The sequence below is a fragment of the Syngnathoides biaculeatus genome, chromosome 20, assembly GCF_019802595.1.
Source record: "Syngnathoides biaculeatus isolate LvHL_M chromosome 20, ASM1980259v1, whole genome shotgun sequence".
Lineage (NCBI taxonomy): Eukaryota > Metazoa > Chordata > Actinopteri > Syngnathiformes > Syngnathidae > Syngnathoides > Syngnathoides biaculeatus.
In genome coordinates, this window is record NC_084659.1 from 10,576,515 (window position 1) to 10,599,954 (window position 23,440).

General features: G+C 46.5%; 2 protein-coding genes across 13 annotated transcripts in view; both read left to right on the top strand.

The window, feature by feature from the left end:
• nav3 (neuron navigator 3) overlaps positions 1–16,358 on the top strand; it is a 261,068-nt gene extending 244,710 nt beyond the window's left edge. For 9 of the 10 annotated variants that reach the window (XM_061807752.1, XM_061807753.1, XM_061807755.1 and 6 more), the window contains 17 exons: positions 165–248; positions 340–451; positions 1,780–1,907; positions 3,359–3,382; positions 3,781–3,947; positions 6,232–6,385; positions 7,903–8,089; positions 8,714–8,811; positions 8,885–8,980; positions 9,939–10,107; positions 10,209–10,444; positions 11,089–11,243; positions 11,480–11,551; positions 11,730–11,926; positions 11,995–12,113; positions 13,060–13,269; positions 13,395–16,357. In XM_061807752.1, coding sequence (XP_061663736.1) covers positions 165–248; positions 340–451; positions 1,780–1,907; positions 3,359–3,382; positions 3,781–3,947; positions 6,232–6,385; positions 7,903–8,089; positions 8,714–8,811; positions 8,885–8,980; positions 9,939–10,107; positions 10,209–10,444; positions 11,089–11,243; positions 11,480–11,551; positions 11,730–11,926; positions 11,995–12,113; positions 13,060–13,269; positions 13,395–13,514 — 2,328 coding nt within the window. In that variant the 3' untranslated portion in view covers positions 13,515–16,357. Of the gene's footprint in view, positions 1–164; positions 249–339; positions 452–1,779; positions 1,908–3,358; positions 3,383–3,780; positions 3,948–6,231; positions 6,386–7,902; positions 8,090–8,713; positions 8,812–8,884; positions 8,981–9,938; positions 10,108–10,208; positions 10,445–11,088; positions 11,244–11,479; positions 11,552–11,729; positions 11,927–11,994; positions 12,114–13,059; positions 13,270–13,394 lie in introns of all 10 variants that reach the window. The other variant, XM_061807749.1, reaches the window with a different exon arrangement.
• Positions 16,359–16,494: 136 nt separating this feature from the next.
• hcfc2 (host cell factor C2) lies at positions 16,495–23,330 on the top strand. 3 transcript variants are annotated; one of them, XR_009792908.1, is made up of 16 exons: positions 16,495–16,938; positions 17,333–17,481; positions 17,553–17,713; positions 17,889–18,091; positions 18,166–18,250; positions 18,474–18,577; positions 18,654–18,881; positions 18,950–19,120; positions 19,648–19,712; positions 19,799–19,892; positions 19,973–19,989; positions 20,054–20,188; positions 20,285–20,470; positions 21,747–22,135; positions 22,322–22,385; positions 22,457–23,330. XR_009792908.1 is itself a non-coding variant. In XM_061806467.1 (16 exons), the coding sequence occupies exons 1-16, from the start codon at positions 16,779–16,781 to the stop codon at positions 22,464–22,466; spliced, it is 2,130 nt and encodes a 709-aa protein (XP_061662451.1). In that variant the 5' UTR covers positions 16,495–16,778; the 3' UTR covers positions 22,467–23,218. The 3 variants fall into 3 exon arrangements, 2 of the variants coding, with proteins under 2 accessions (XP_061662451.1, XP_061662452.1); XM_061806467.1 differs by having other exon boundaries at positions 21,747–22,044; positions 22,457–23,218; XM_061806468.1 differs by lacking the exon at positions 21,747–22,135 and having other exon boundaries at positions 22,457–23,328.
• The last annotated feature ends 110 nt before the right edge of the window (positions 23,331–23,440 follow it).

The following is a 23,440-nucleotide window of genomic DNA, read 5'->3' on the forward strand; positions in this document are numbered from 1 at the left end:
AAGTGGGTGACTGACCACCTCCTGTTCAATTCACGCTTCATAGCTTCTGTTACTCAAATCCAAAACTAATTTATTCATCCATGAATTCATGTAAAAGCTCCCTTGCGTGTGTGTTATGTTGTTGAAATTTTTGTATATGTGTTTTTGTTTTTCTGGGATTGCAGTCTCACTTGGTGGCTGCCTTTGAGAAGAGCCTGAGCAACATGACGTGTCGTCTTCAGAGCCTCACCATGACGGCCGAGCAGAAGGTGCGTGGACATTACCTCAAGTTAAGATGGACAACAGAAAAAAAAAAAAAAAAAAGCAGAGGCGCTCACGGGGCTTCCCGGTTTCTCTTAGGAGACCGAGTTGGTCGAGCTGAGGGAGACAATTGAGTCGCTGAAGACCCAGAACACCGACGCTCAGACGGCCATTCAGGTGGCGCTCAACGGCCCGGATCACTTCCACAAAGGTAATGAAAACTAGGTGGCAAACACTACCAAAGTTTTTGCCCAAAATACCAGCAAAGGGGCGCAGGTCAATCCAGGACAGTAAAATAGCAGCGAAACCGCTGTCATTTATTTGTTTAAAATTTGTATTAATTTGACTTACAGTGAAGAAAATATGTATTTGAACGCCCTGCTATATTGCAAGTTCTCCCACTTAGCAATCATGGAGGGGTCTGAAATTTTCATCTTAGGTGCATGTCCACTGTGAGACTGATAATCTAAAAAGAAAAATCCAGAAATCACAATGTAAGATTTTTTTTAACCATGTGTTTGTGTGATAGAGCTGCAAATAAGTATTTGAACACCTGAGAAAACCAATATTAATATTTGGTACAGTAGCCTTTGTTTGCAATTACAGAGATCAAACGTTGCCTGTAGTTGTTCACTAGATTTGCACACACTGCAGGAGGGATTTTGGCCCACTCCTCCACACAGATCTTCTCTAGATCAGACAGGTTTCTGGGCTGTCACTGAGAAACACGGACTTTCAGCTCCCTCCAAAGATTTAGGTCTAGAGACTGGCGAGGTAACGCCGGAACCTCGATATGCTTTTTACGGAGTCACTCCTTGGTTTTCCTGGCTGTGTCCTTCGGGTCATTGTCATGTTGAAAGAGCCAGCCATGACCCATCTTCAGTGCTCTGACTAAGGGAAAGACACCATACATGGCCACGATCATCCTATCCTTAATACAGTGCAGTGCAGTCGTCCTGTCCCATGTACAGAAAAACACCCCCAAAGCATGTTCCTACCACCCCCATGCTTCACAGTAGGGATAGTGTTCTTGGGGTGGAACTCATAATTCGTCTTCTTCCAAACATGGTTAGTGGAATTATGACCAAAAAGTTCCATTTTGGTCTCATCTGACCAAAAAACTTCTTTGAGGGTCAGAATTCTAGTTGATAGACAGGTGTTAAAAAATCATACTTTGTGATTTCTGGATTTTTCTTTTTTAATCATCTCTCTCACAGTGGACATGCACCTACGATGAAAATTTCAGACCCCTCCATGATTTCTAAGCGGGAGACTTGCTATTTAGCAGAGTCTTCAAATACTTATTTTCTCCACTGTATTAGAGCCTGACCGATGTTTTATTTTGAAAACCGATTCCAATACAGTCCTGGCAGACGTGGCAATGAACAGTTCCGTAATTCTCTGTCTGTCTGACAAAGACTGGAAATTATGACAAAAAGAAACAAAGGGCCCTCAAGTGAAATTTTTGCTCTGTCGCAACACATTTATACCGCCGACGTACACGACGACACTAATCCTAATTTTGTGCGCTTGATCCAGACCTGCGTATAAGGAGGCAGCATTCGTCCGAAAGCATGTCGAGCGTCAACAGCGCGGCCAGCCACTCCAGCATGGGCAGCATGGGCAAGGATGCCGAGGACAAGAACAAGAAGAAGAAGAAGAACTGGGTGGGTGGACCACACACACATGCACGTTCGTGCCTCACTCGTAAGATATGACGGTCCTGGTCATCAGATCACAGTTGCTAGGTTACAGAGTCTTCATCGACGTGAGGTCGACCACCCCACAATTACTGTTGGAGGACCACTCGGGGATTTCATATTAACAGCGGCTTTGCGGCGACGGGGGCTGCAAAACCGCCCGCCGATTCTCGTACGAAAGCTACGATCGCTCATCTTTTTGTAAACATCCCAATTGAGCGCCGGTAAGTGCTTGTTGACTCTCCAGGGCGAGTTGAGAAGTCGGAGCAGAAGCGGCAAACACTTTCGCGGCTGCGAAAAGTGCTTTTTAGAAGGCTCTTAATCCTGTGCACGTACCCCAAGGAAGGCCGAAAGCCCCCATGACAGACTTATTCTTTGAAAACGTGACTCCGATGCGGACCTTTGCTCCTCTTTTGCCAATATGTCCCTCCTTGGTGTCCTTTTTTTATATATCTATATATATATTAGGTATTTTCGCTGCTCAGCTAATTCCCCTTTGCAGTCTCTGCAGTTGCTAAATTGGGCTCATTAGTACTAAATGCATATTAGCACCTAATTAAAGCTGCAATGAATGATTCATTGTACAAATACTGTCTTCAGCGCACCACAGAAACTGGAAAATAAAATGAATCGGAAACAAGTCTGCTGCCTCGTGTGACCTATAACAGACTAATAGGTTTACGGTCACATTACACTGAGTGATTCTCAACCACGTACTGTATTATGAGAGAGCCTCAGGTGTGCTGCATGGAATTATCCAATTTCACTTGATTTACCCGATAATTACCGTTGACTGCAGATAATGTATTTTTGTTTATGTGTCAGTGGCAACGCCGAATTTAAGTTGAATGTCAGCTCAAACATGGCGGCTGTTGTAGAGCACAATGTTGATTTCCACTAGCATAATGCTAACACAGAACACAAAATGGGAATTTAACAAATAACATGGATAGTCATGGTGTTGCAACACCTTATGGCAAAAAGCAAAGCAAAGGCTATTTGAACACAAACGGTGAATCAACACATGTAGACAATATAACAGTACTCACTGGCATATATTTTTCATCTTCGTAGTCTCATTTCTTCAGACGCCGCTTTATTTGCAGTACTCTTTGATGACATTTTTGTTTGGTGAGTCGCTGTGATATTTTTCTGCCTCGGCTCAATCAAGCTTGGGGAACACCGCACTGGGTTACACCGGGCTCAGTCACCGAGCCCAATTTTGCCTTTATTCAATGCACAGCAAACCTCCGGCAAGGGCTAACCATGCCAACCTGGTCCACCTCCTGTTTATGTCTGACTTGTGTTTCTAACTCCAGTTCAGTAATTCCCGCGACGCGTGAGAGCTGGCCCGTATGTATGCGTGTGTGTCTGTGTGCTCGCGTGTGGTTAACGCTGGGTGTATTCTGCGTCTTCAGGTGGCTGATTCCATCCCGGCTCAGGTCAGTTGTGTCCTTTGAACGTGTGCAGTGGTTGTTCCCCATCCCCCCCTCCCTCCAGCCATTATCTCCCTTTTTCAGTTCCCCCCCTTTTTGCCCTCTAAAAGCAACCTCTCTTCTATCTTTTCTGGAAACATCAGCATGGATACGGCTGCCCCGTCATTGCCTGTTCATTTTTAGAAAGGAAAAAACAAACAAAAAGCAGTTTCACCTTACCCGCCTCCATTTCATTCTCTACTTGCAGCCTTGATATTTGCCTTCCTCTTTACCTCCACCAGCAGTGAGCATTGCTTGGAAAACAGCACGGCGTTCCCTCCTGACCTCCGATAGAAATTGTCACCGAGGAGGCGGTCGCGTCGGCCATACTGACCCCTCGCCCCGTTTTCATTTGTGTCGGTCAGCTCCGCAGCTCCTTCAAGCACGCCTTCAGCAAGAAGAAGACCAAGTCGCAGTCGGCCCACGACGAGATGGAGGAGATGAGCGACTCGCTGCCGTCCTCGCCCAAGCTGCAGCACGACAACCGGCAGGGCAGCGTCGCGACGTTGCGTTCATCGCCTTCCACCGCCGAGTGAGCTTCCACGCACATCATCGCACCGATTTGCCGCACTTTCACAATCTTGTCAAATCCAATATACGAGTCTGGTATCCAAAAAACATGATGTTATGGCAAAAATAGCGCCAAATGGGCAAAGTTTTTGACCGCAGTGCAAAACCTGGTTAAAATGTAACCGGTTCTTTTTCAGGATGGCTCCCGACTGGGTGCGTTTACAATCAGTTGGATACTTTTGCCGCAATCTTATGGCCCCGTCACACCATGACGTTCTGGTCAGCGTTCTATAGCGTTTGAGGAAACGTTGGTCGCCGCCATAACGCCAGAAGAGCGTCGTTTGAACGCTAGTGAACGTCAATGATCGCTGGGAATCGGTGCAGAACGCCGGTCCGGGAAAAAAGTCTTGAACATGCACAAAAGTTCTCACCGAGACCAGCGTTTATCAACGTTTAATGTTAAATGCTGCAGAATGTTCCTGAACGTTCCTGGAACGTTTTACCAAGGTTCGCCGAGCGTTGCACGCATTTGGCTATCGTTAGTCAGTCGTAACTCGATCTTTACTCGGTTGTTACTTAATCGTTTGCTTTGCAGTGAACGACTCACTGGCGACCTGTCAACGACCACTGAACAATCTCGGAGCGCGCACAGCGTGTAACTAAAGTCAAACGAACGTCCTTTGGCGTCCATTGAGCGTCATTCGTGCGTTTCCCGAACGTCCATGCATATGGGTATATAAACCGATGCTTTGCATTCTTACTTTCTGCGCTAGCTGCTGAAGTCCGCACCCCACCGTTTTTTCGTCTAGGCGGGATGATGCCGACAGTTCAAACTCACAAGAACAACTGAAGTGAGTATGAAATTTCCAACGTTTTCGTTCCCGTTCCACTGTAAAAATTACACGCCAGCAAAACGCTATTCTGTCGTTATTCACCCGTTTAGTCACACGCTCAACACGCTCGTCTAACTTTGACAAATCGGTCGTCGCGCGCCAATGACACGTTAGTGCACGCTAATGATTTTTAGGGGTATCTTATTTGGTCGCTGTTACACGCTTCTCGTGCGGTAGACACACGTTAGTCATGCGTTAGACACACGTTAGTCATGCGTTAGACACACGTTAATCACACGCCAGATGAGTTATCCTCATTTGAGAACGCTGAAAAATAGAACGATTGAAATGTTCGGAGAACGTTGACCAGAACGTCATGGTGTGACGGAGCCATTACTTTTGATGGGTATACCACATGTTTACACATTCTGAACTTTATCTAAATGTAAAATCTAAAAAAAAAGCAAACATTTATAAATGTAAAATCCAAATGTCATTTGTAGGTTGAAGCCATTCATGTAGTTTTTTTCGTCTGCGTTTCGATCTCCCGTTTTGTTGACGGTCATTTATGTAACGGGTTCTTGACTGTGTACATGCTTGATGGTTGGTGTTGGTGCTTCATGGTCCTCTATGTTCCCGATGATTTTCTACCATCTTATGGCATTTCTACATAATTGAAATCCCTCTTTGTGGGAGGGGTCTCAATTATTTGCAGTAGTGCTCCACGTATAGCGAGGTTCACTGTCCATGTCGGCCTTGTTTGTTTCTCCTCTTTAGTTCTCTTTATCCTTTTCAAGAAATTTCTGCAGTTGCTCACTTTTTTTTCCACCCCTTTTATTTGTCTTCCTCACTTTTCCACATCCTTTTCTTTCACATCATCACCTCCCTCCTCCCCTCCACTCCACGCCGTAAGTAGCAAGTGCCTATGCGATAGGGACTCCTCCCCCGTTTGGACGGCAAAGAAAAAACTAAACGGTCACGTGGTCTACAAGCACCGATCTCGGTAACCGACCGGGAAGCTGCGTGCGTGCCTTGTTTGTGTGTCGTGTTTGTGCGTCTTTGGTGTGCCTTCAAGTCTAACCGGGAACTAGAAACAGGCTGCGCTCACTGCAAAGAAAAATCGGTTTCAGCATGTGAGTGTGATCAATGCACCTCAGTTGCATTTTTGGAAGACAATGCAGTGTGTTTGGGAACAATAACCCCCCCCCCCCCCCCCCCCCCAAAAAAAAAAAGGACGTGTACCACCAATCCTATATGAACCCGATTGGTATAGCATGTCGCTGTTTTCACACATTTCGCATCAGATGCAAGTTTTCACCACTGACTCCACATCCTTTGGTTCCTTTACAGCATCCATTCTTGTACATTTAGTCTTGTATTTGCTGTAATCCGCCCCCCCAACCCCCCTTTAAAATGACCCCCTCCTCCTTCCTCCATCCCCTGCCCCCACTCTGTGCACATCGTCCCTCGCAGGCTGTGCGAGTGCACCGAAGCCGAGGCCGAGATCATCCTGCAGCTGAAGAACGAGTTGAGGGAGAAGGAACTCAAGCTGACCGACATCCGCCTGGAGGCGCTGAGCTCGGCCCACCACCTGGACCAGATCCGGGAAGCCATGAATCGCATGCAGGTGAACTATTGTATTAATACTCTGCAGCTTGCTGGTTCTCCAAGTACCGTTGTCACGGCCAACCTCAAACTGAGGTACAGTTGAGAAATATGAACAGCTTTTCAAGATGAAATGCAAATAGTCTTTGAGTCCAATCCACTGTATTGACTGTTTTCGACCACGTGACTACATCCGGGGCACGCGGCCATGTTGGATGGGTTCACTCTACTGACGCGCCGTTCACTCTATGGCTTTTGCATACAGGCCGCAGTTACACAAATGTTCGTACGACTGTTAAAAGCGGCGTGCGATGGCTAAAAAGACTTTGGAAAGTTATCGGGGCTCATTAGATGTTGTTTCAAGAAACCGTTACGACAGGAAGTGTGCTTTGATTGACAATATCGACCCGTATGCCTTGGGGAACCACAAATGGAGCAAGAATTTCCAACTGTGGGTGTCGGTAACCTATTCAGACATTGTCAACTATCTCCTCTTCTAGAGGCCTACAACCAATTCATCAATGGCTGGGTTTGTGATGCGGCGGTATCCATCATAAGCAACGTGTCTCCACACTGCTAGGGTTAGTGTACCGCACAATGCCATTTAAATATCCACTAGAGGGAACCTACATGCCACACCGCCATGAGAATTTCTGCTGGTGAGGCGCTATGTAGAAAACGCAGCGTAAATAAGTATTGTCATATGCTTCACTTAAGTGGCAGCAGCAGAATCCAATTGTTTCCCTCGTGACGCGGGAATCGTGTAAGGCTTCTGATCGCAGACTTTACCTTCACCACAAAGGGAGCCTTGATGATCAAAAAGGGCGCTTTGCAGCCTTTAATTCCGATACAGCGAGTTAAGGCTCACAACAGCGGGCGGCTGGGATGCCGCGAAGCGGTGGCTTTTAGTTGCTTCCGCAAGAGCGTATTAACTAAGCACGCCCGGCGGCTTTGAATATCGTTTGTATCCGATTCGATCTGTTGCAGCGTGTTGTGACTGAAGATTTAGTCGGAGCGGTTTTGTAGTCGTACTTCAATGCAATTATTATGCTGGATAATGTGAACTTTATTAGTTGACCAAAGTCCAGTGATTGAAAGTGTTTTGTTTGATTTTTGCCCAAATCTTATCCACACATCATAGAGCAGTATCTTAAGATAAATTATGATATGCTGTTATTTGTGGGATGACTGCCAATGTCGAATCAAGTATGGGGTTTATTTTATGACTTTTTGTGTCATCTACTGGCAATTACAGTTTTGAAGTTTTAAAGACTTAAATGAGAAATTCTAGGCTATTTTTCACAATTTAAAACAGCTGCCAGGTGTCTGACATTCTTTCCTCAAATTGCACAAAGGACAATCAGGATTGTTTTATTTAGCGGGAAAAGAAGTCACTGGCAAGAAATGGAGCAACTTTTTGAAGAATTTATGGGAACATCTCGATATTCCCTAGATTCCTTCCGCAGGAAAACCCCTTTGCGTCCAGACGGCTTGTGAAAATGTTCCGTCATACGTTTCCCCGTTCCTCTCGATGAGCAGAATGAGATCGAGACCCTAAAAGCGGAGAATGACCGCCTCAAGTCCAGCGGCAGCGCCACTCCCACGGCGGCTCCAGCCAAGACGGCCCGGCCCCCCTCGGAGACCTCCAGCACGTCCTCGTCTTCCTCGCGCCAGTCTCTGGGCCTGTCTCTCAACAACCTCAACATCACCGACACGATCATGTCAGGTCAGTCGAGCGTCAGCCTGCGTCGGCGTCAATCGGAAGCGTCGGGCCCGATCGGCTTTGGCAGCCTGACATTTCTTCGGAGGTGTAACAACACGAAAAAGTCGCTTCAGTTGACCTTTTCTCCGAAGAAACCAGAACATGTTTGCCTGGCAGGGACTTCAAATGCCAATTAGAACTGATTTCGTGGCTGAAAGGATATTTTATTGACGTTTGCCGGGCGCTTTGAAAAGTGCTTGAGTTCCTCCGTCTCGCTGGCCCCATAATTAAAAAAAAAAAAAAAAAAAGCAAAGCTCTCCTGTGAGGACTGGCCCTTGTCATTATTCGACGGCGGGATGAGCAAGAGCAGCGAGGCGTTCGAGGACCTGTGGGCCGGCAGAACGTTATCACCGCTAGCACAGAGTCGGAGGATGTGGCAATGCTACATGAATGCTAAGTAAACTGTCCAAAACGAAGAGCGGAGATTACAGAAGAAGTGGGAGTATTTTCCCTTTTACTCCAAATGAGTATTTGGTCCAAGTATTGTTAATCGGCATCGGGCGCTCAGTTTAATGCGCAATGTATCACTTAAGCGTATGGAAACTCTTCAAAGCACGCTAACTTCCGCTCGCTATGTTGCACCATTAGATATTCTGCTCGATGACAGCTACGAGGGGAACCTGCGCAAAGAAGGCCGCAGCGTCCGGATAGTGGTCAGCATCAGCAGCGGGCCGAGCACCACCAAGGTTAGCGTCTCCCATCACGTCGCACAATATTTGATATTCCAGATTCTTTACATCCGGATCAATCCGTCAACAGGGAACGCAAACGCACGACTACCTGATTGGCTCCATCGGCGTGAGTGGGAAAACCAAGTGGGACGTCCTGGATGGGGTCATCAGACGCCTGTTCAAGGTAAGCCGGAAGCTGATAAAGTCCCGGCCCACATTACGATTTGGCTTCTTGGAGGCAAACGGCTTTGCCGTCGCTGTTTTCGTTTTAAAGTCGGGTTCAAGCCAACCAGAAATTCAATATGTATCCAACAGTATGAAGTCAACAAGTGGAACTTCCGTAATTCCCGGCCTTCAGAGCGCACCTGGTTATAAACTTCACAGTACATTTGTGAAGGAAATACCATTTGATACATACATACGCCGCAGCCGTGTAAAAGCCCCAAGTGCCCACATTGAAAAACGAGAAATTTACAAAAAAATACGTACACAGAGAGTTTAACGCTCATGCCGTGCTAACAGGGCCGGTTAAAAAAAAAAAACATACCAGTAAAAATCACTGAGAACAGCAGTAACACGCTAGCACAGCGCTAACAGGGCTGGAAAAGTCACTTCCTCGGCACACATATTCCACCGGTCTCACTCTTACCTTTTTTCGCTCGAGTGCCCCCTTGCGGATGTCAGAAAAATCCACAAATTAGCCGCATGACCGCATGAACCGGACGGTTGAAAGCATGTGAAAAAAGTCGCACCTTATAGGCCGGAAATTACGGAAATTCAGAAATTGGTTCACCAAAAGGTTAGAGTAAGTAAGTTTCTTTCAGCTTGTCATCACGTATTAGTAGTTATTTGTAATTAATGAATGTTATTTAATAACAATAGAATGACTTTATTGGATTACTGAATGGAGTTATTGGAAAAGAAAGCATGAAATATATATTGATATAATTAAAAAATTATGCATAAAGTAAATCAGAAAAAATATTGCTTGTATAAAAGTTGTATGGATTAATAAGAAATTCATTAGAGTAAGCACAATAAAAAGAGGATTTGATTTCATGATTCAAATAAATAATTCACTTTTGTTCCCTGAATTTGGTTCTATAAAATGTATGAATTGATCCTTCCGTGCGGCCTCGCAGGAGTACGTATTTCGGGTGGACCCGGTGACCAGTCTGGGCCTGAGCTCGGACAGCATCATCAGCTACAGGATGGGCGAGGTGGTCCGCGCCCACTCCTCCGAAGTGCCTGAGCTGCTGCCCTGCGGCTACCTGGTGGGCGAGAGCAACGTCGTCAGGGTCAACCTCAAAGGTACGACGAACGAGCGCCTTCCCGTTTCAGGCGCACAAACGGCTGCGCACGCCATTGACGCCTCCTTCTTCTCCTCCTCTTTCTCCTCCTCCAATCTGCAGGCGTGAAGGACAGCAGCATCGACAGCCTGGTGTTCGACACGCTCATCCCCAAGCCCATCATCCAGCGGTACCTCAACCTGCTGATGGAACACCGTCGCATCATCCTCTCGGGGCCCAGCGGCACCGGCAAGTCCTTCCTGGCCGCCAAGCTGGCCGAGTTCATCATTTCCCAGACGGGGCAGGAGATGACCGAGCACAACGTGGCCAGCTTCAACGTGGACCAGAACTCCAGCAAGGTGGGCGCACCAAAACGGTTCTTCAAACATGGGTTGTGCGATTAGCTTTGTTTACAAGTGGAACTTATACAATACAGAGTTACAATACAATACATTTGGAATTTTTCCTTTTGTTTTTATAAAGTACAGTGTACCATACCGTATTTTCCACACGGTAAGGTGCACATAAAAGCCTTTATTTTTTTTTTAAAGCAGATGGCGCGCCTTATAATCGGGTGCGCCTTATATATGGATCAATATTGAGCCTTTAGTGCAGCTCCATCCAATGGATGCATAACATAACCCCAGCCTCTACTCTAGCGTCTATTCTATGTGCCTTATAATGCGGTGCGCCTTATATATGAAAAAAAAAAGTTTGAATATAGGCCATGCATTGAAGGTGCGCCTTATAATGCGGTGCACCTTTTTGTGCGGGAAATACGGTAATGAAAAAAAATCCAACAATATTTGTGAGCAGTTGTCACGGATTGATGGCATTTGGATTCATTTCAATTGGGGAAGCTGATTTCAGATACAAGTCATTTGAGTTACAAGCGTGCTCACCAAATAAAGTAAAATGGTAAATCTAGGTAGCCTTGGCTATCCTCCTGGAAATAAATGGATCCTTGTCCGCGGTTCCACATTGTCCCGCATTCTCCTTCCAGGATCTGCGTCAGTACCTGTCCAACCTGGCGGAGCGCTGCAACTCGGAGGGCACGGATGCCAAGCTCCCCACTGTTGTCATTCTGGACAACCTCCACCACATTAGCTCCCTCAGCGACATTTTCAACGGCTTCCTCAACTGCAAGTACCACAAATGGTGGGTTCCACTGCGTTGGCTAAACGTAGCGCAGGGATCCCTGACCTACTTTTTCATCTTATTGATGCCACCGATGTACAGTGAGCAGCAGAACGATTAATTGGGCTTCAACTAGATGACTAACCTCAACTAAATCTCAACTAGGAGATATTTTTGTGTGGTGTGCCAAATATGTCAAGTCAAAACTTACTTTCATAATCTTCCCTGCCCAATTACAACCATATTGTCTCCTTTAGCCCTTACGTCATTGGGACCATGAACCAGGGGGTGTCGTCCTCTCCCAACCTGGAGCTCCATCACAACTTCAGGTTTGTCTCCAAAATGCAACTACATCTGCCAGACATCACACAAAGCTTACGGTAAAGTTCTGACCGGATTGCCCCATGTGGAACAATCTTAAAAAGAAAATTGACCGATCATTTGTAACATTGTAACGCGCGGGTCCCCCCCCCCCCCCTTTCCCTCCGCCTCCTTCTCCTCTCACAGGTGGGTGTTGTGCACCAACCACACGGAACCCGTGAAGGGCTTCCTGGGCCGCTTCCTGCGGCGGAAGCTGATCGAGACGGAGATCCATAAAAACGTGCGCAGCAACGACCTCATTAAGATCATCGACTGGATTCCCAAGACGTGGCAGCATCTCAACGGCTTCCTGGAGGCCCACAGCTCCTCCGACGTCACCATAGGTCAGAAGCGCATGCACGGTCTCAAAACCTCACAGGATTTGAACTCATCTTGACTTGGTGCGCCACAGGTCCTCGCCTCTTCCTGTCGTGCCCCATGGATGTGGAGGGAGCGCGAGTGTGGTTCACCGACCTGTGGAACTACTCTCTGGTGCCCTACTTGCTGGAAGCTGTCCGGGAAGGACTTCAGGTGAGCGGAAGGGAGTTCTTCAACTTTGACACCAATACCGCCTAAAAGAAAATACTCGCGGACGAGCACGCCTTCGGCCAGGCTGGCTCATACATACCGTCTGCGAGTCTGTTTTTAGTCAGAAGTGATCCGCATATCATCTAAATATGGCTGGAAACAATAGGGTAATATTGCCCCGGAGACTTCAATGGATTGTGAGATGTTCTCTTCTTCGAAAAGAGCTTCCATGTCTGAAGGGGCGTGTCCCATGGTGGGGGGCACAGCGTGTTTTCAATGGCGAATGTTCGGGGTGACGTCACGGGCAGTTCATGCAACCAATATGGCGACCAGTTGGATGTCGAATGACACTTCCGCATCTTTGCGCATGGATGACACGCTCTATTTTTTCATATGGACATTAAAGTGAATAATGTATTTTTCATTTCAATATCTATTTTAGAATGTTTATAGGGAATGACACTTGACCTTTAACACGGCACTTGAATCTGGGAGACTAAAGAAAACATCATTGAGTCATGCACATTGATTCAATTGTGTAAAATGTAGTGGCCACAAAAGTTGGAGGTAAAAATGCACCAACTCGAACGATACATACCGCCAGGAGCCCCCTTAGCACACTTTGAGATTCGCCGTTCCGTATCCTTCGTTTCAGCTTATTTGAGAGTAGTTTTAGTTGTTGTAGTTTTGAGAGTAGTACGTGGCGAGCCACAAGGCAGATGGCATATTGCTGCAGACGAGAAATCTAAATAACGCAGGCAAATTCAACCGCTCCCCGTCACCGGGAACGATGTGCGAGCTCGCAATAAGAACACAATTAACTTGATACCAGACGTGGGGGCATCGAGTTAATGGTCACAAAACGGGCCCCGGGAATCTCAGTGGGACCGATGGCAGTTAGTCACGGCCCCTAAAAAAAAAAAACGACACCATTTGGATGACCTTGCAGCTCTACGGCAAGAGGGCGGCGTGGGAAGACCCGTCCAAGTGGGTGAGCGACACGTACCCGTGGCACGCCGCCGCCCCCGTGCAGCCGCAGGACGGCCAGTCGCTGCTCCAGCTCCGGCCCGAGGACGTGGGCTACGACGGATACAGCTCGTCCAAAGAGGGGGCCTCGTCCAAGCAGGTGTCCCAGAGCGACGCCGAGGGGGATCCCCTGGTAGGAGACGACAATCTTGCCCATTATATCACGTTCGAGCCTTAACTTCACTTCATAATTCGCGTGCTTGTGCGGGTGCCCACGTCCGTCCAACTTTTCAATATTATTTCCCCTTCCGTTTTCAGATGAACATGTTGCTGAGGCTGCAGGAGGCGGCCAACTACTCCAGCGCGCAGAGCTGCGACAGCGACAGCGCCAGTCACCATGACGACCAGCTGGACTCCTCGCTGGAGTCGGCGCTATGAGAGCGAGGCGGGCCGGACAATGCCGAAAGTGCAAAAACATGACAAGTTGTGTGGTTTTGTTCCAAGGTGAGGCAAAAAATTAAAAAAAAAAAAACAAAAAAAACAACAACAACCAAAAAAAAAATCATCCCAGTTTATAACTGAATCGTGTAAAATCAATTTTAATTTGAATATCTGTCGATTAATACAGTGAAGAAAATAAGTATTTGAAGACCCTGTTATATTGGAAGTTCTCCCACTTAAAAGAAAAATCCAGAAATCACAATGTATGATCTTCAGCTCTATCACGCAAATAAATCATACATTGTGATTTCTGGATTTGTCTTTTTAGATCGTCTCTCTCACAGTGGACATGCACCGACTACGAAAATTCCAGACCCCTCCATGATTTCGAAGTGGGTGAACTTGCAATATAGCAGGGTGTTCAAATACTTATTTTCTTCACTGTAGCTGGAACCATGATCCCAATTAATTCATACGATTGAATTACGTTTCATTTCTTAATTTTTGCATGCGGCAAAGACGCTCCCTTCACTTCCACTGCCGACCCAGGCTAAACTTGGAATCCTCCAGGACATACAAAGCTTGTCTCTGCATTGAGATGCATCACTTCGTTTGAGCCGTCCCGCATTGCAGTTTGCCACATTCTTAAAATACAACTTCTCATGTAAATGCACAAAGGGTTGTTTGGAGTTGGCCTCCGAGGACCAACGAAATGAAGGAAACGCGAGGCTCAGCCGCAATACCGTTCCTCATTTTGGGAGCGGAATATCGTTTCCGCGTTCGATCCCAGTTCCATCGCAGCTGTTTACAGGTGGGCCGGTACTATTCTCGACGTACTTCTTTGTTTACAGAGGTGCTTCTCACAGACTCGAAGAGTCACTGGTCCAGAAGGGTCCGGCCACTGGAACCGCCACGGTGGATCCTCAGGCCGAGTTTGTCCCAAATTCTACTATTTTTAGTTCTTTTGAGATTGATACGATGATCTTCTGTGGCCATAACGGAGGTGGGCTCTCCCTGAGTGTTTGTCAGCCAGTCACCTCGTTGCGCTCGCATGTCAACAACCAATCCTCCACATGAATGCTACTGTGAAGAAAATGGATAAGTGCCAACCCCCCCCTCCCCCGCCCCCTCCCATTTCGTGTTACTGCCAAACTTCGATTCCCGGCGGAGACTCAGTTGGATTTCCGCGCTGAGGCCGATCCAGATCATGAAAGAAAATACCATGCCAGTCAAGAACGTCAACGTTCGGTACGCGGACATCCGCGACAGAAGACCTGAACAAGGGAACAATGATAGTGGTGCTTTCTCGTTGCCTTAAATGTGTAAAAAGTTTTTTGTTTTGTTTGTTTGGGTGGGGGGGGGGGAGCTCTCTCTCTCTCTCTCTCCCACTTCCACTGACTTTTGACAACAAGAGGGTCACACGAATGCTTAACTAGGGACACTCCGCGTCCCGTTTCCCTTTCTAACAGGTATAATAAAGTGCAAAATCAAAGAGTTCATGTGGTATTGTACATGAATTCCAAACTGAACAATAGTGTAAAAAATAAAAGAATGAAAAAGTATATAAATATATATATATGATTAAGAAGGGTTGGGGTGGGGGGGGGTCTTTTTTTTCCACCCAGTTGAGCTGGGCTCACTTGAACTGACAGGAGCACAACCAAATGTTTAGTTTTTCTTTTTCTTAGCATGCTTTTGAGCCTTCTAGCCGGGGAGACCAATTCAAAAAGAGATATTTACCTTTATGTATTCACACTCGCATTGGACAGAAGCCATTTTCGATTGTCCTTTCCTTTTCGAAGCGTGGGTTGGTTTTTTTGCACACTCGGGCGGGGTTGTAAATACTTCAGTCTTTGTTGCACAGAGAATCAAAGATGCATTCGCCCGGTCGATGTTACACTAACCTGCTAAGGAATGAAAAAAAAAAAAAAGGAAAGAGTAAATTATTGTTTGAAACGAAAAAAAGATGCAAAAAAAGTCAAACAGGTGTGCGTCTCGTGATGTGTGTCAATGCAGGAGGCACAAGGTGTGTAGATAGAAAAGCGTTCTCACTATTAAAACAAAAAATAAAATCACAAACGTGCACTTTTCCAGTCAGCTCCCATCCATCGGGTCGTGTCATGAGAATATTTTGCCGGGCTGCAGAGGCGCTGAAGCTCACTCCGCAGTGTACTGTACGGGAAACAAATAAAATAACAACAATAACAGGTGCTACTGGTCAGCAAACGCCCACCCACGATAACACAACCTCAGGACAAATCTCCATCGTCAACAATCCTAGCCGGCGTCAGCCTCACGCACCTCTGCAGCCGGGCCTTCCGATGGCGAGCGTGGCGGTGGGAGGCCGCCGCTGGTTCCCGAAGCGGGGACCCCCGCGGCGTACACGGTCGGAGAACGCGGTTCTCTCTCTCTCAGCCGAAGCCCCTGGCATTTACTCCGGGTTTGGGAGGAGAATGTTCTCTGTTTAATTTGTTTTTTTTTTGTTGTTTTTTTTTTTCGGGTGAAACATTTGTCCTTAAATGTTTTATATTTTGTACATTTGTATGTAACATATCATGTAAATAGACAGAGACAGTGATTTAACTCATCTGGACTGAGGATTTTGTAGTCTTTGTAAAAGCTCTAATAATAAATGGTATTTGGTGTCACACGAGCAAAAACTGGTTGTCCTTTAAAGTGTCTTGTATGAGGACTTGAAAAGATCTCAAATGTTGCAGTGCTATTTTTTGTACATGATGTAAAATTAATCACTTATTTACTACAGCAGATTCCACGACACACGTGATGATTGTAATGCCCTTAACACCAAAATAAAAGAATAAATACAGTACATGAAAATACTGCACTTCAATAAATGACCATGTAGAGCTGTGAGCGGCAGCGAGGCCGAGCTGCCACTTGATGGCGCAGCCGAGGCGCTAAAAAAAGTATTTGTTAGGATCCACTAGGGGGCGAAAGTGAGCAATGTCCACTCCGATCGTATGACCCATGAAAGATTTTGTGCTTGTAAACAACAAAGAATCGTGTTTAATGTTTTTTTTTTAATCAAGTACGTTTTTGTCCTTCTGTATTTTTATTGATGTAATCTGTTCCAAGATTTGTTGAATTCAACGCAAGGTTTGTATGCACAACAAAAAAACAAACAAAAAAAGAGGAGCAGGATATTCGTTTGAATGTGAAACTCTTTGGACCCACTTCCGGTCGTCTCCTTCGCTTTAAATACTCAACAAGCGCCAAAGTTGAGCCTCTTCACAGAGGAAAATGACGACCGAAGAGCCCCGATGGCGAAAAGTCCCTTCGGTTACAGGCGTCATACCGCGTTCGAGACACGGACACCGGGCGGTGGCCATCCGGGAGCTGATTGTGGTGTTTGGCGGCGGAAACGAAGGGATAGCGGAGGACCTCCATGTTTACAACACTGGTACGCTAACGTTAGCTGGTGGCTAATGTTTTTAGCCGTAACCGTGGTGAAAAACCCGTCACCAACAGCAAACTGTCGGCTGTAAATTATCTAGTTAAATGCCCCGTTGGCTCTACTAAAAGGGAATATTTAGTTTATAGTCGTGGATATTAAAACGGAACATGTAAGTCAACTGGACAGTCAGATGAAAAGTAACAAAATAAGAGTTACTTTTTCATGAATTACGATCTAATTTTTATTTTCCTGACAAGTTTTTCACCAAGTTTAAAAACAAAGTTCTATGAGATTTTGCCAAAATACCACGAATGAACAAATAAATGCCACAGTATTCATCAACGCATAAACGGTATATTGCGTCACATCCGGTCCTCGAAAGCGATACAATTTCTTGTAGTTTCCAAGCAATGGTTTCTGCCCGCGGTGAGGGGAGACATCCCTCCTGGTTGTGCCGCCCACGGCTTAGTCTGCGAAGGTGCCCGGATACTGCTCTTTGGTGGCATGGTGGAGTATGGCAAATACTCCAACAACCTCTATGAACTTCAGGTAATGCTTTCCTGTGTCTCTGTTTCTAATCATAGTCACACTAACATTTCCTTCCCGATTTGATGGTCCAGGCTAATCGCTGGCTTTGGAAGAAACTGAAGCCCCGAGCGCCCAAGAACGGCTTACCCCCGTGTCCTCGTATCGGCCACAGTTTCACCCTCGTGGGCAACAAGTGCTACGTGTTCGGAGGGCTGGCCAACGTCAGCGAGGACCCCAACGGCAACGTCCCACAGTACGTAGAAGTACGCCGATGTGTTTGTTTTAAGGCTACATTTAGGTGTGAAGTAAAATGTGTGAAAGTATAAAGCAAGCATCGTTTGTGAGATTAATACAAAAATCCAGTGCACACAACATGTTCAGTGGATGGTAAGTGCTGGCAAAGTGCTTTTGCGATCTGTCTACGGCAGGTACATGGACGACATGTACGAGTTGGAGCTGCAGTCCGTGTCGGGGGCGAGGGGCTGGCGCGTCCCGGAGACGAAAGGCGGCGGTCCTTCGGCGCGAGAGTCGCACAGCGCCGTCGCCTACACCGGGCCGGGCTCTCCAAAGCTCTTTATCTTTGGAGGGATGCAAGGCAGCCGATTAGACGACCTCTGGCAGCTGGACCTCAGTAGGAAAATTCTGAGCATTTACTCCACCATAGTATCCATTTGTGACGTGATAAAATCCCTGGGTCTCCCTCAGGCACGATGCTGTGGTCAACGCCCGAGACGAGGGGTTCGGTGCCCTTACCCAGGAGCCTTCACTCTGCCAGTGTGATTGGAAACAAGTAAGGGATTTTTGTGCTTTGGCTGTGATGAATCTCCAATATTTATTTGATTGTTTCATTCAGTGATAGGCAAAGTGAGGCGTGTCTATTATTTATTATTGGAGGCTTTATTACAACTTTATTACGATATAAACAATTCTATTAAAGCCAGAAGAAGTCCGATGTGCTGCGTTTTGACGCATAAAGGTCCCGTAAAAAGTGACAGATTGACTTTTCCACGCAGGATGTTCGTCTTCGGCGGCTGGATTCCCGTTCCGGAGTCGGAGAAGCAAAACGAGGCGGGGATCAAATGGATTTGCACTAACTCCTTATTCGCGCTGAACTTGGGTCTGTGCTTGCGGGCGCATTTTGGCAAGAAGATTCTCTGGCGTCGCACGTGATGATTTGCAAGGCTCTCTCGCAGACACGATGAGCTGGCAGAACCTGGGCCCAGAGTACGACGACATCGGCCTCCAGCTGCAGAGCCGGAACCTCCAGAAGCTCGAGCACGACGACGGCGGCAGGCCCAAAGCCAGGGCAGGCCACTGCGCCGCCGCCATCGGGTCCAGGCTGTACATTTGGAGCGGGCGGGACGGTTACCATAAGAACCTTTATCAAGTGTGCTGCAAGGACCTTTGGTACCTGGAGACAGGTGAGAAGCAGACTGTTCAATTCAAGTATGAATTGGGGTCATCTGTTTATGGGTCTCCGTGCTGTCAGATCGACCGGCCTGCGCCGATGCGGTGATGCTCATCAAATCCACCGTGGGCACGCTTCACGTGGCCTGGTGCCCCCTGTCGGGAGCCGACTGTTACCTCCTCCAGATTCAGCCCGTCCACCCTCAACTCAAACAAGATTTGACGTCGACAGACAAAGAGAGAAAAGATAAAGGTACACGGAGGCGACATTTTAATTACCCGAGTGCTGTTTGTGGATGAAATACGCCAGGGCACGGCAACCTTTTAGAGGCTGAGGGCTACTTCGCGAGCATCGATCGTATGAAGGGCTACGTGATCTGTTTGCGGCAAATTTCAGACTCAGTTCATTACACGTACATAAAATATTTTCGTTTTAATTTATTGTAGTAAATGACATTATATGTATTTTACATTTTTTATTCACGTAAGCAAGTCAGATTCAGAATTTAAAGCAGAAATAATAATAACAATTTGTGGCCTATGGTATTTTTAGAACATACCTTCCGGGCACCTTATACGGTCCCAGCGGGCGATCATTCGCCTGCGGGCACCGCATTGGTGAACCCTGAAATATGCTATAAGAATACGTAGCATTCACGTTGAGCTACTCCTGCATTTTAGATTCATCCAGAAATTTCACTTGAAAGCCGAATAGGCTAAATGTTTTGGAGTAACGTATATAGGGTGCTAAATATTTCCCCCCACGGAAATTATCCTCAGATTCCCAGTCCTTGGATGTCACGAGCGAACGCACCACTGAAGATCAAGGGAACGTCTCAGCACAGGTACGTGATAGTCCTCTGCTGCAAGGAAGAGGACTACTTCAGCTGTCGAGTTGTAATAGTTGACGCGTCGTGTGCTGGGATCGCAGGATGGTTCAAAGCAGCACAACGATCAGGTGAAATCATCCAATAGCTCACAAGAAGGGGGACAGGAGTCGTCGTGCTCAGCCCACCGTCAGAAGGGTAAAAGTGCCGTTGGCGCTCTAAAACGGGTAAACCCAAAGGGTGACTCATTCACAGCCTCTCTTTGCTTGATCATCCAGCTGCGAACCCCGCTCAGGTAAGCTACATTCCTGACGTAAGAATATTGTGAAAGCGCAAGTCTCAAGTCTGCAACGGGACAGAATCCAGAGGGAGCCGCGTGGTTTGACGTCGGCGTGTTCAAGAGCCTCTTTTCTGAGGTCCGGCACTACTATCTCCCGGCCGACAACAACCGGGCGACCCCGACCCTCGGCGGCCGGCCTCCTGTCGCCAGAGAGGTCAGGAGGACCACAGTCTTGATCCGCTTTGGGTGTTCACTCAAGAGAAAAAGCTGTCGTTGAACTGTCGGTCTTTTCGCCCCTTTCCACCATCAGAGGAAGCTGCCGGATTCGGACGACTACCAGGACAGAGAGAAGAAGGAGCTGGAGCCGGGCCGGAGTTACCGCTTCAGAGTGGCGGGCGTCAATTGCTTCGGCCAGGGAGACTTCAGCCAGGTCAGCGAGTTCAAGACGTGCCTGCCCGGCTTCCCCGGAGCCCCCTCGGCGGTCAAGATCTCCAAGGTAACGTGTTTATGACCTTAAACAACAGTGAGAAAGAAAAGGAAATGACATCATGTGAAGAACAGCTTCTATTTTGTCAAGACATATTTGAGCAAAGAAAAGTAGAGTCATGATGTAGTCTAAATGTATACATCTGATGAATTTCCAGGTTTGTTTTCAAAGTGTTTTGATCACTAAAGTTCAATTATTGCGTTTTGGTGACAAACGGTTGCACTTAGTTGATTCTGATATACAGTGCCTTGTGAAAGTATTCGGCCCCCTTGAACTTTTCAACCTTTCGCCACATTTCAGGCTTCAAACATAAAGATATGAAATTACATTTATTTGTCAAGAATCAACAACAAGTGGGACACAATTGTGAAGTGGAACGATATTTATTGGATATTTCACTGCACAAATCTGTTCCTTTATGAAAGAGTGGCAAGAAGAAAGCCATTTCGTTTAAAGCTTGCCACAAGCCACCTGGGAGTCACACCAAGCATGTGAAAGAAAGTCCTCTGGTCAGATGGATGCAAAATGCAACTTTTTGGCCAGAATGCAAAATGATACGTTTGGCGTAAAAGCAACACAGCTCATCACCATGAACACACCATCCCCACTGTTAAACTTGGTGGTGGCAGCCTCATGGTTTGGGCCAGGGAAAATGGTTCAAATTGATGGGAAGATGAATGGAGCCAAATGCAGGACCATTCTGGAAGAGAACCTGTTGGAGTCTACAAAAGAAAGATGGGGATTAATCTTCCAACAGCACAATGATCCAAATCATAAAGCCAAATCTTACGACTGAATGATTCACAAATAAACGTATCCAGGTGTTGGAATGAGCAAGTCAAAGTCCAGACCTGAATCCAATCGAGAATCTGTGGGCAGAGCTGAAGACTGCAGCTCACAAACGCTCTCCATCCAACCTCACTGAGCTCGATCTGTTTTGCAAGGATTTCAGTCTTGCAAAACGGACAGAGGCGTACCCCAAGCGACTTGCAGCTGTAATTGCAGCAAAAGGTGGCGCGACAAAATATTAACGCAAGGGGGCCGAATCATATTGCACACCTAACTTTTCAGGATTTTCAGGATTTTATTAAAGTTTAAAAGATCCAAGAAATTCCGTTCTACTTCATGATTGTGTCCCACTTGTTGTTGATTCTCGACCAAAAACTGTTAATCTTATATCTTTATGTGTAAAGCCTGAAAATCTGGCAAAATGTTGAAAATTTCAAGGGGGCTGAATACTTTGACAAGGCACTGCAGTTACTTCTTTGGTCATCGTTGAAAACAGGCCAACGAATTAGTCCACATCACATGGGAAGCTCCGACGTCTCCATCGGGCCGCATCTTGGAGTATTCCATGTACATGGCGGTGAAGAAGAGCCGCTCGTCCAGCTCGGAAGGGCCGGGCCAACTGGCGTTTATCCGAATCTACCGCGGTGTCAAGATGTTCTGCACGGTGGGCTCCAACCACCTGGTCAACGCGCACCTGGACTGCTCCGCCTCCAACCGGCCGGCGCTGGTGTTCCGCATCGCCGCCAAGAACGAGCAGGGCTACGGGCCGGCGACGCAGATCCGCTGGATCCAAGGTCGGCAGTGAACGCGGCCATCGAGTAAATCCGGTATACGCGTGACCTTGCTGCGCATTAAGCGACGCGGGGAAATGAGCTCCCGGCGCAGGTGAATGGCGGAGAAATACGCCCTCAGTAATTTGAAATGTCTTCAGTGTCTTGTTTGTTTTTTAAGACAAGATGACACAAAAAGCAGCCATAAAGAAAAGAAAATCTAAGCAAGCACCGCTTCGAACATTTCACGTCACCTATCACGATTTGCGCACAGGTCAGCTCCTTTTTCCATTGTTTCTAGACGGCTTCAAAATGCAAGGCGAATCCAAGGGGTGCGGCGCGCAGGATCTGGACGGCGGCGACAGGTGAACGGACAAACCAAGCGCGCGCTTTCCTGTTGCGTTTTTTGATAATGTGACGTTCTTGTGTCTTACAGCTCCAGCTGAAAGTGAGTCACGAAGGCGAACTCTGGCAATCAAGCAATAAACACCAGTGAAATACCTGCATAATATGAAAGATTTTAGTTATAGTTTTGATAATTGATGTATTTAAAAATCTTTTTCTATAGCATTCATATATTTTGTAAAACAGACTACTGCACTTAAAAGGATGATATGCTGGCGGCATTGTGTTTTTGTTGTAGTTATTTGTTTTGATGAATGATTTGAATGTAATTTATTTAATTTACGGCTTGAAGGCAGGAAAAGCATTTCAAGTTTGATGAAATGGGATACTGGGTTTCACAATTTTTGTGTGTGCATTGATGAATCAAATCGTCAAAGAAATCACTGTGAATTTGTCTGATGTGATGTTTGTGGAACTTACTGCAGTAAATTGCCTTTGCTAATAATGTGGCAGCGGTGGTTTCTTTCTATTAAACTTTGTGTTTGTATGTTCGTTTCGTGAGAATCGTACCGTTCATGAATTGGAACAATAGCACGGAATTGGATTAGTTTTGTATATTTCATTGGGTTGGTCTTTTTTTTTTTTTTTTTGTACACAAATTCGTAAACAGGTGTTTAACAGGCTAATTTGGTCAGGTGAGTACCGGTAGATTGTAGCACAGTGGAACATTTCTTGGTATTATTCGGCGCTTTAAGTTAAAACCAAAACGTTCACTCGACTGTATAATTAAAGAATGTAAAGTAGAAGCGTAAGCAGAAATAGAAGTGGCACTATTAAAGATTCGCTAACTAGCAAGGAACAAGCATTCAATATAAGCTAGCATGTAATTACGTCGTGACCAAAATAGCCAGTTGGTTCCTCTTTCGCTTGTGTTTACTTAGTATTGTGTTTATTGTTGATTTTGTTAAAAAAAAAAAATGGGGTAAGTCAATGTATCATTTGTAATTACACACTAAAAGGACTTGCTTGGGACCGGCGAGTGTTGCGTTCAGGAGCTCAAAAGTAACTTTCCACC

Excerpts from the sequence above, each read along its gene's own strand:
- hcfc2 (XM_061806467.1), top strand. The coding sequence starts at position 16,779 with ATGACGACCGAAGAGCCCCGATGGCGAAAAGTCCCTTCGGTTACAGGC. Across the intron at positions 16,939-17,332 it reads CCTCCATGTTTACAACACTG|TTTCCAAGCAATGGTTTCTG; the intron begins GTACGCTAACGT and ends AATTTCTTGTAG. Across the intron at positions 18,578-18,653 it reads CTTATTCGCGCTGAACTTGG|ACACGATGAGCTGGCAGAAC; the intron begins GTCTGTGCTTGC and ends GCTCTCTCGCAG.